General features: G+C 41.3%; 1 protein-coding gene across 5 annotated transcripts in view; it reads left to right on the top strand.

Annotated features, from left to right (window-relative positions):
• Nucleotides 1–4,105: 4,105 nt before the first annotated feature.
• Nucleotides 4,106–11,141, top strand: part of pfkpa (phosphofructokinase, platelet a) — a 31,473-nt gene continuing 24,437 nt past the window's right edge. For 4 of the 5 annotated variants that reach the window (XM_079863433.1, XM_079863436.1, XM_079863437.1 and 1 more), the window contains exons 1-3: nt 4,131–4,381; nt 7,502–7,575; nt 8,354–8,431. In XM_079863433.1, coding sequence (XP_079719559.1) covers nt 4,291–4,381; nt 7,502–7,575; nt 8,354–8,431 — 243 coding nt within the window. In that variant the 5' untranslated portion in view covers nt 4,131–4,290. Of the gene's footprint in view, nt 4,382–7,501; nt 7,576–8,353; nt 8,432–11,141 lie in introns of all 5 variants that reach the window. The other variant, XM_079863434.1, reaches the window with a different exon arrangement.

Here is an 11,141-nt window from a genome sequence, read left to right as displayed (position 1 = left end):
GACACCACCGACGTCTTGTCTGTCCTGACTAGAACGTGGTGGTTCCTTAGCGCAGGGAGGAAGAACTGAAGGGCATTCTCGACCGCTTTCATCTCTAGACAGTTTATGTGGAGACGCTTCTCCGCGAGACCCATCATCCTCTGGAACACTCTGAGGGGGAGATTTTTCCCCACAGTGAATGTCACTGCCGCGCGTTCCTGTGTCAGGCGCGGTCCCATAGAGCTGGAGTCCAGTTCTATTCCCAGAAAGGAAATTTTCTGGCTGGGGAGTAGAATGCTTTTGGTCCAGTTGACTCCAGTTGGCCCAGCTGTTCGAGATGGGTCAGCAGTAGTGTTTTATGTAACACCAATTCCTCTTTTGACTGTGCTATAATTAGCCAGTCGTCCAGATAGTTCAGGACTCTCACGCCCCTTCGTCTGAGGGGCGCGAGCGCCGTGTCCATGCACTTCGTAAATGTACGAGGTGCCAAAGACAGGCCGAAGGGAAGGACGGTGTACTGATAAGCCTGGCCCTCGAAGGCGAATCTCAAGAACGGCCTGTGATGGGCTGCTATTTGGATCTGAAAATAAGCGTCCTTCAGATCCACTGATATAAACCAGTCCCCGGGTCGAATTCGAGCGAGAATTTGTCTGGTTGTAATCATTTTGAACGAACGCTTCATCAGCGCTTTGTTCAAGTGTCTGAGATCTAGTATAGGGCGGAGCCCGCCGTCCTTCTTTGGTACTAAGAAGTAATGGCTGTAAAACCCCGACTCGCTTTCTGCTGAGGGGACGGTTTCCACAGCCCCTTTTCTCAGTAAATTCGCTATCTCGGTGCGAAGTAGGTGTGCTACTTCCTGATTCACCGAGGTTTCGACCCGGGCTGTGAAGCGCGGTGGTCTGCGAGCGAACTGTAGCGAGTAGCCCTGCTTCACTATTTTTAGCACCCATTTCGAAGCCCCTGGGATGCTTTCCCACGCTCTCGCGTGAATGGCCAGGGGTAGAATGAAATCTGGGTTCTGGTCGCTCAGATTCGGGGACCCGGAGACCCAGCCATGATGACGTACTTCGTCCATCATGTTCATTTCGAGTGGGGCATACAGTGCTTCGCGCAGTATTTCTGTAACTGGCACTCCGGCCGTGTGAGCGGGAAGATGCTTTAATACAGACACACGCGGCGCTGCGAGCTGTTCACAAAGTGTGTGCGCTGAGAGGCAGACACGTGACCTGCACTCACCACACTGCCAGCGCGCTCTGGGCTCATACACTGAGGTGCTATGTGTGTGCATAGCGCAGTTGAGACACTTTGCTTGTTATGATACGGAATATCCGCGAAAGTGTTACTAGTATCTCATTTCACACATATTTTGTTTCTGTGTTGATTCTATATTAAAATGTCAATATAATGTAATGTATTTTCTCTGGCTCTTGTTTTAAATGATTTTGTTCCGTTATTATGCTTGTTGTTGTCATCTGTTGACGTACGTTGTACAAGCAGAATGTGGCGGACGCGGTTGGTCGGTGTGGTATTAGTCCTGCCCCTCCTCCACTGTGATTGGACGGTTGGGTAAAAAGTGACTTCTTCAACTCTCGGCGACCTGTAAAAAACGCCGAACGCTCAGCGCTTCAGCATGATAAAGACGCTCAGCGCCTCGTTACGCTCATGGCGTTTTAAAAACGCGGCGCTCCCATTGAAAACAATTGAAAAAACACGCCAGCCGCGTGAAAAAACGCTTTGGTGGACACACGGCCTTAGTGGTCGAGCGGCATGAGCCAGCTTTATAGTTTTCGACCTTGGATGAGTGTGACACAAAGTGAGGGTAGTGTTTTTGTGCAGGGGTGGGCACTGGGCAGTGGGCACCTGTCCTACATTTAAAACACCTTCGGCCTGAACCGGAATGTGACCCTGTATAATGCTCTTTTTGAGAAATATGTGGGTCGCCGTGAAAACGCCGTTTGTGTGCAGGCGAGCGAGTTGAGAAACTGGCTCGTTGGCTGCTAAATACACCCTTCGAGTCGCCTCTGTTGAGGGAACTGAGAGAGCGGTTCGTGCATACTTCGATGGTGGTCCGGCCGCAGCGGGACTTGACCATCGGCGCTTTCCTAGGGTGGCTAGGAAGACTTGGGAGGCTCAAAGCTCGGCGCGAGCTTGTGCCTGGGTACCCGGGTGGGAGGCGGTCTGCGGCGGTTGGTAGAGCGCGAGCGCTGACGTGCATCCCGAGCCTGGCGCTGTTGTGAGGCGGGCGGAGGAGGTGGTGGGGGCGCTGTTTTCCGAGCGGGCGGCTGCTTCCTAGCGCGGCGTGCTGCGGAACTGGAACGCCGCGGCAAAAAGTGTCTCATAGCCTGAGACATTTGCTGCACCTCAGTGTATCGCTCCGCAAAGCCCTTCACCGAGGGACCGAACAGACCAGTTGGTGATACGGGAGCGTCGAGGAAGGTGGCGTGGTCAGACTCAGACATGTCGGACAGCGTTAGCCATAGGTGACGCTCAGTGACAGTGAGAGCGGCCATGTTGCGGCCGATAGCCTGAGCAGCGGTCTTGGTAGCTCTGAGAGCTAAATCCGTCGCGCTTCTCAGATCCGTCACGCTCTCCGCAGATGGGCCAGCCTCGTCCAGCGACCGGAGAAGGTTGGCCTGATAAATCAGCAAAACGGCCATGGTATGCAGAGCGTGACTGGCGGCGGCGTAGGCGCGACCAATCAGCGTCGAAGTCGTCCGGCAGGCTTTAGTAGGCAGACTCAGCTTGGACCGCCATCCCGCAGAGGGCGGGCACAAGTGAGTCGCTACAGCTTCCTCAACGGGAGGAACAGAAACATATCCCCTGTCTTTCGCGCCGTCAACCAGGAAAAGCGTCGAAGAGACAAAGGATCTTAGCCTGGCCGAGTACGGGGCTCCCCATGACTTGGAGAGCTCATCGTGCAGCTCGGGGAGAAAGGGAGCGGGGGGTTGCAGCAGTTGCCGCAGAGCAGCCAATAGGCGCGCGAGCTGTCTCGCCTATGTCTGCCTGCTGCAGCAAATGCGTTTTACATTCTAAAAATTAAGGATAATTTTTTGCTTCAGTATTCTCGAGAAAAGGAGTTTTCCCGTAGCGTAAGCTAAACTTACGCAACACGAGAGTACTCTCGTAAGAGAACTTTAGATTTCGATTGTAAAACTAATTAAAATATAAACTAATGTTTTAAAAATGTGTTATTTGGCAAGTGACCATGGTATAAGCGGGCATTAACCCTTACATCCCGCTGCTAAGGATAACACCGTTGCCATGAAAAACAGAGCGTTGCTATGGACGCAGGATTCTAACCGTAAAAACGGAACTATTTTCTTTAGCGGAAGCAATACAATCATTTTTAAATCAATAAACTCCTTTTTAAATCAATATTTTGTGTCAAATTATTGATGTATCTGGTAGGTAGCCATGTCATAGCTGTTGACCCCACGAAGCAGAGTCCTGTAAACGCCTCGCTCTACATTATCCCTCAACATAATAATATCCTCATTATCAGCTCATACATACATTTTAGTTTCTGACTACTTAAGCCTTGTCTGTGAAACCGGTGGATAATGTGTTAGTATAATGGTACTATAAAACAAAAGGGGGAACAAATTAATAAAACAATATTTTGTTTTTGCATATTAACAATATTTTGAATAAAACAAATCTAATCTAATCTAACCTAATATGATCAGTTGGAAGAATAGCCTATATTAGAATATAATCTTCATTCTTAGAAACAACATCAATACTGACCTGGGATTGTGACTGAATTCCCTTGCAGTTCTTATACTAACCAACAGACGACAGCATACAAATAACGGTTTAAAAGCTACACAAATCAAATGGCTAGCAAGATTGTAATCACGCCCATGTTCACTTTAATAGTTTAATTGTACGGTAAAAATAATAATAATAAAAAAAATTATAGGTGTAACATACTGTAAATTAAATTTGAACTATTTTGCTCTTTGACAGGCGTCTGACAAGTTACCAGAAGAAATAGTTTCCGGACCATATTTGTCCAATGCAAAATGATCGTCCCGCCTACATCATCTTCCTACACGGAAACGTCGCCGAGAGCGTCTACTATTGGTCAACATCCTGACAAGAATTCGTGATCTATTCAGCCATTGGCTGAGAAAGCTGTCAGTCACATAAACTGTTGATGCAGGTTGAGGAGAGGGCGTACAGGAGGAGAGGAGACCGCTGGTGAGAGAAGAGGAGAGGGGAGGATAGAGTCCCTCAACCGGCGCACTTACAGAATTTAATTTATTAATTATTGTTTTAACATATTGTAAGTATTAAAAAAAAGGGAAAATGGCTCAGCCAGACAATAAGAAGTTCTTCGAGAACCTGACGGGCGCTGGGAAAGCCATAGCAGTGCTGACGAGCGGAGGAGATGCTCAAGGTAACTTACAGTAGAAGAGCTCACTGACATCTCATGATCGTTTTCCTATATTGTATCACTTTAACTCATGATTATATCAGAGTTATTTTCTATTAAAATGTTCTGAATGTTCTCTACACCGTATCATTATGACATTTGACGTTCATTCTGGTACTTATTATACAGTGCGAATCACTGTTAGCAGTGTTAAATGGACTGCTCCGTCATTATATCAGTTGCACTGTATAAATGCAACTTTATTAGAACCTCATACTTCGATTTGCTTCTCGTTAGGATGGATGAAACGGCCCTTGAGGGCCTGAGGAGATTGACATGTAACCATCAGATAATCACAAGGTCATACATATTGCATTGTAATGCGTTTGACTGACACGTGGTTGATGTTTAGGTAATCGGGTTTAGGGCATAGGAATGTCTGTCATTTATTATTTAGATCCACCACAGCTGGCTGTTCAGGCTGGCTAATATCAGTTCAAATGTAGGTTGAGATGATGGTGAGGATGCAAATCATACACTAAATACATTTGAGCTCATCCTGCTACATACATTACAGATGACAGTGAAGCTTTCATTTCTGTCATAACGTTTTCAGATAACGGGCAGCTTTTCCTAACGTCTCTATTATGTAACATTAGGTGTGTATGTGATTGAATAGCATTTATTCCAAATGCATGTCACTGCATTGCGGAATCACGTGACCTTCACGAAGAGCACGTAGCATGTCATCTTCACTGCCACAATCGAGCCTAAAATATTCTCATGCTTGCTTATGTTTGCAATATGAATAACCGTCATGTCTTTTACCTCATATCGGCGCTTTTCTGTCTGTCAATCATCGATATGAAGTTTTTTCCGCCTTCAACCAGGAAGTGGCTGCGCGTATCAGTCACTTTCCTGTGTTTATCGCGTGCAGGTGCTTTTTTAAAAGTCATGTTTTTTTTTTTTTCTTCTTCATTAAGTGGCTTGTTTTGTAAAGAAGAGGTGAATTATGTGACTTTAAGGGTTTAGCGCGTAGACAGGATGCGTACGTGAGGAGTCGCGTTTGAGCCGGTGACTTACGTCACAGGAATCTGAGTCATGTGACCAACGCGCGCCGCTTCATAAACCAAAGTCACGTTCACCCAGTCATAATTAAACATCATACATTTGCTGTAAGAATTGAATACGTGCATTGAATTGAATACCCAAAGACGCTGTTTTTACCTGATATGACCTTTATAATGACTTGCGTAACACAGTCTAGTCATATTTGGCTACAATAATAATAAAAAGCGGTTAGTTCAGATGTGCACACGAAGTGCACTTTTACAACCACATTGCAAAGACTAGTAGTTCCTTTAGAAATGGCAATCTAGTTTATGAGACCATTTCAGGCACTCCTTTATGAAAGTATTATTTTTAAGCTTATTATTTCTTTTTTTAGTAGTACGCAGTGTACTCTTTTTCACGAGATTTCTCTGCAACTCATATGAGAAATGCAAATGTTCTTCGTTTGTAAGTTACTGTGTGGTAAAAATTTACATATCATTTCATAGTAGTTAATGAGTCACCAAATGCAGTGTCACTCCAGTAGTGACTCTGATCTGATGTAACACTCATGCAATATTAGTCAGTTCGGTGGCTTAATGTATACGTGCACATTTCCCAGTCACTCGAATACGTGTTATAGATGCATTCATTCATTGATACTTTAGAGCAGCTGCAGGACACACATAGCAGGACTGCATTTGTTGTCTGTTTAGATAAGCTGATAGACAGTGACACTCAGATTGATATCATGGTGTAATTGACACCTGTCATTGACTTTTTCAGCACCTGTTGGGCTGCTAGATCTCTCATCTGACATCAGACTTGGTGAACAATGAAACTTACAGTGTAGAAGGAACCTAGGCTATATCTACAGACCAGCATATCAGCTGTTGACCACCTAGCATTGTTGTTCCCATATGAATACCGTTCTGCCAAAGAACACAAAAAAGAAAAGAAAAAACAAATATGAAATGAAGATAGTTTTCCATGTAAAACCCGATGTATACTTCGTTTTTTACTAGGTCTATTCAGTCTTGTATGCCATAGACCCACAAATATGATCATCCACATGCAAGGGACCCCCATCCTAAAATCCACTGTAGAACTAATGTTAAAAGTTAACTGTATTTTATATATATATATAAAAAATTAAATCAATTAAATTAATTAATTAATTAATTGTGTAATCAAATGTATAACATTTTATTTATCTTAATATTTTTAATGTTAATTGTATCTTTTTACATTTATTTTTACATTTACATTTGTTTTTTCTTTCTTTCTTTATTTTAATTTATTTATTTTAACCAAAAGTATTAATTTAATGTTTTAAATAAAAAAATATGTATTTATTTTAATCATTTTTATTTATTTATTTGAATATGTTTATTTATGTTTATGTAAATACAAATATTTATATATTATTTTTTTTATTTTAATCAGATATATTTATATAGTTTAATCCTATTTTTATTTATTTATTTTCCTTTTTTTACACAGTTTTTCTCTAAAGTTCTCTAAGCTCTTCCACGTACCACCTAGCACTCTTTAGTTTGAAAACTCATTTATACTCACGCAAACTAGTGCACAGTACATGTGTATAAAGACCTTCTTATTGCTTATAAACTCTGGATAGAAATAGTGTAGACACTGGACTATGATATGAAACTGCTGAAGTGTGATCACCTTTTTTTCTTTAAGAAATCGAGCTGTTCTGCCTTTCTTAGTCATTTCTTCCCAGTCAGTTGTAATGTGTTGCCTAATAACAGCAGTGTAGCTTTCAGTGAGCAAATTTAGCAAATGATATTAAAGCAGATTTAACCATTTTTTTTATGTTATGGACATCATAGCACACAGAAGCATTGACATTGAAAGCTATATTTCCTACCCATTGCTTGCACAGAGAGGCACTTTAAGTCTGAAGTCTGAGTGAGTTATTATAGGAGGAGGCGAGCAACAGTTGACCAAACATGGAAGAAAATGACTTCCAGTGCAAACCTAAACAAATAGCCATTTATAACCTGTTTTCTTAGTATTATACTATAGATATCCTTCTCTAAAGTGATTTGTGTGGTGTTTCTCTACATCCAGGGATGAATGCTGCTGTTCGGGCTGTTGTCCGTATGGGAATCTATGTAGGAGCCAAAGTCTACTTTGTTCATGAGGTCAGTCTCTACTTCATCCATACAGAATTGATGATACTGTAAGACTGGGATGTCTTTACATGCTGTATATACTTATATTTATGTGTAAACAAACTAGTGTCTATGTCAGTGCTGTGTAACATATGGGTCTAATGGCTCTCGATGTTGCTGTTCACCCTTTCCAAATGGCCAATCATTTATTTCCAATATAAAAATGTTAATACTCAAGACGGTATTATGAGTACACACAGCCTTTTTAGTTAAATAAGTCATGCATTAGACATTATATTAATCTACTACAGAGTTGTTGGAATAGCAGAACTGTTTTGAGTTAAAGGCCTATATACCTGGCCTCATATAAACATGAATTTTCCATTAGCATCACATGGCATGTAAGCCCTGAGATGTCTGGCTGTGATAGGCCAAATACCGTCGCCCACTGTGCTCTTATGCAATGGCTTCAGTGAAGAAACCCACACATCCATTTTCTCCTGATTCCACCCTCATTCTTTAAGGTGAAACGTGTCATTTGTTAAATCGTTTGCTAAGGCAAAGTGTTTGCAAGTGTTGCTAATGATGCAGAAATGACACACTTCATCTTTAATATCAAGACTGTGCCATGTAGAGACATTTTGTAAACACAAAGCCATGTCTTTGCCAAGCCAGAACATTGCGTGCCAATCTCAGTAAGCTGCTTCATACGATTACCTAGAGAATTGAATTCATTTCTGGTGACTAAGAGGTCATTGAAGGATAGGAGGAGGGATTGTATTTATGTGTTTGTGTGTGTGACTTACAGGGTTATCAGGGTATGGTGGATGGAGGCGACAACATCAAGGAGGCGAAATGGGAGAGTGTGTCCAGCATGCTGCAAGTGGTGAGTGTGATGAGAATCATACGACCCCTCAAAGCACTGTACATACCTCTCCTCGTACTGTCACAAGGTCATCGGTTACTATTCATAGTCCCCACGAATTTAAGGCCATATAGAAGTCTCAAATATCTGATTTCAAGAGGTATTTGGGGATAGAAAACAGGAATCACAATACAGCCTAATGCGATTGATTATTAAACTTTAAAAGGCTATGATTTAATTAAATGTGAGCTACGCGTGATTCAAAGTAAAAGTTGCGCATTCTACAGGCTTGCGGTTTCAGAGCAGTTCGCAATAAATTAATACCATGCGTTTATGCCAAGCGATTGCTTATGATCAACTCTTGATCATTTATGAAAATGTTTACCTTATGGTGTCAAGTCAAGTCAAGTCAAGTTTATTTATATAGCGCTTTTCACAATACAGATTGTATCAAAGCAGCTTCACAGTATTAAATAAGATAGTACATCAGTGTTTGTTTCTAGTGGAAAACGTCCATGTTTGGTAATGCTGATCAATAGTATTGTTGATTGATTAATTAAATTAAGTATCCCCAACTGAGCAAGCCAAAGGCAACAGTGGCAAGGAACCGAAAAACTCCATCAGGTGACCTAATGGAGAAAAAAAAAAACCTTGGGAGAACCCGGGCTCAGTCGGGGGGCCAGTTCTCCTCTGGCGTTTATGAACTAGAGGTCGGATTTAACTGTAAGATTAAAAATATTATATGAATGCCTGGCTGAAGAGATGCGTCTTTAATCTAGTTTTAAACTGGGAGAGCGAGTCTGAGCAACGAACAGTATCTGGAAGACTATTCCAGAGTTTTGGAGCTAAATGTGAAAATGATCTCCCTCCTTTGGTGGATCTGGATATCCTAGGTATGACCAAAAGCCTCGAATTTATTGATCTTAAAGAGCGCGATGGATTATAGGGCGATAGAAGATCCGTTAAATAGACTGGAGCTAAGCCGTTTAGGGCTTTATAAGTCAGTAGCAATACCTTGTAATTAATACAGAACTTTATAGGTAACCAATGTAGTGATGATAAAATCGGTGTTATATGATCATATTTTCTTGATCTAGTAAGAACTCTAGCGGCGGCATTTTGGACTAACTGTAGCTTGTTTATTGAGGATGCAGGACAACCAGCTAATAAAGCATTACAGTAATCTAGTCTCGAGGTCATGAATGCATGAACTAACTTTTCTGCATCAGAAACTGATAGGATATTACGTAGCTTAGCAATGTTTCTAAGGTGGAAAAAGGCTGTTCTTGTAACATATGAAATATGATTTTCAAAAGACAGGTTGCAGTCTAGTATAACACCCAGGTCTTTTACTGTAGAGGATAAAGTAACAGGACATCCTACTATGTTAAAGTTGTATTGTGAGAGGTTTTGTGGGCGGTTTTTTGAACTGATGATTAGTACCTCTGTCTTGTCTGGATTTAATAAAAGAAAATTGCACGTCATCCAATCTTTTATATCTTTAACACACTCTGTCAATTTGGATAATTTAGCGTTTTCATCCGGCCGTGATGAAATATAGATTTGAGTGTCATCAGCATAACAATGGAAACTAATTCCATGTTTCCTTATAATATTTCCAAGTGGCAGCATATATATTGAGAATAACAGAGGGCCTAACACAGATCTCTGCGGCACTCCATAGTTTACTGGAGTTATGATCGATTTTTTGGTGTTTATATCATAGATGCAAACGTGTTGCCTCATTCTAACAAGCACTGCTGCTTTGTAAACGGGTTACCAGCTCAACCTGTCAGAGAGTGTTTGTTCAGACCAAAGTGAAAATCAACCCATATTTGATCAGGACAACTCTGAATAGTTTTAGCATGTTTTTTTAATATGGCAATGTTAATGTATTTGGTCTTGGTGGACTAGATCTGTTACACTGCTGCTGCTGCTGATTTTGATTATTGCTGCTGTATGAATAGCCTTGCAACTGCTAATAGATACACTGACATGCTAAGCATGCAAGATATGTTGCTGCTGCAGTTTATAAACAGACAAACAGAAGAAAATGTTCTGTTTATAAACAGAAGAAAATTGCGAAATGCGATAATTCATTAAATAATGCGATATTCGATAATGCTTAAAGTGTGTAAAATAAACTTAAATTATCTTTAAAATATATTTAAAATTAACCTGCATGCGTGTTTCACATTCTTTTTGTGACGAGAAAACACCCCTACAACTTCTGAAAGTGAACAGCAGTGTTTTACTGTAACATAAGAAGTGTTATTTTAACATCAGTGTAAACCACAGGGTTTAGGGTTTCAGGTTATCCTACATTAGATTTATTTAACAACAGAAACTGAATAATCAAATGTAAAATTAAAACACTGCTTAGTTTTCACTTTATGAATTAAATATTAAAGCTACAGAAGTTATTCAGCCGAGAGCAGTGAGTGATTTTCTCTTTGTCTTTAGTTCATGACAGTTATTGCAAGCCGTTGCGATATGCATATCGCGATATATGCATTTGCGATATTTCAATAATTTCTATATATTGTGCAGCCCTAACAGACATGCATAAATCTCGTAGCAGATCTAGGCAGGTGGAGCTGGGGGAGGTGGAGGGTTTCAGAGGAACTCTAATAGCGCTCTGCAGGACTAGCTTACAGCAAACAATGAACCAGACTATTTAATGTTGAGCAAGCAATCTCGTTGGCAGCAGGATCAGCAAAGGCTAGTCAGC

Source organism: Squalius cephalus (genome assembly GCF_949319135.1).
Source record: "Squalius cephalus genome assembly, chromosome: 25".
NCBI lineage: Eukaryota > Metazoa > Chordata > Actinopteri > Cypriniformes > Leuciscidae > Squalius > Squalius cephalus.
Note: the sequence above shows the minus strand (reverse complement) of the source record. Positions and strands in the feature narration are given on the sequence as shown.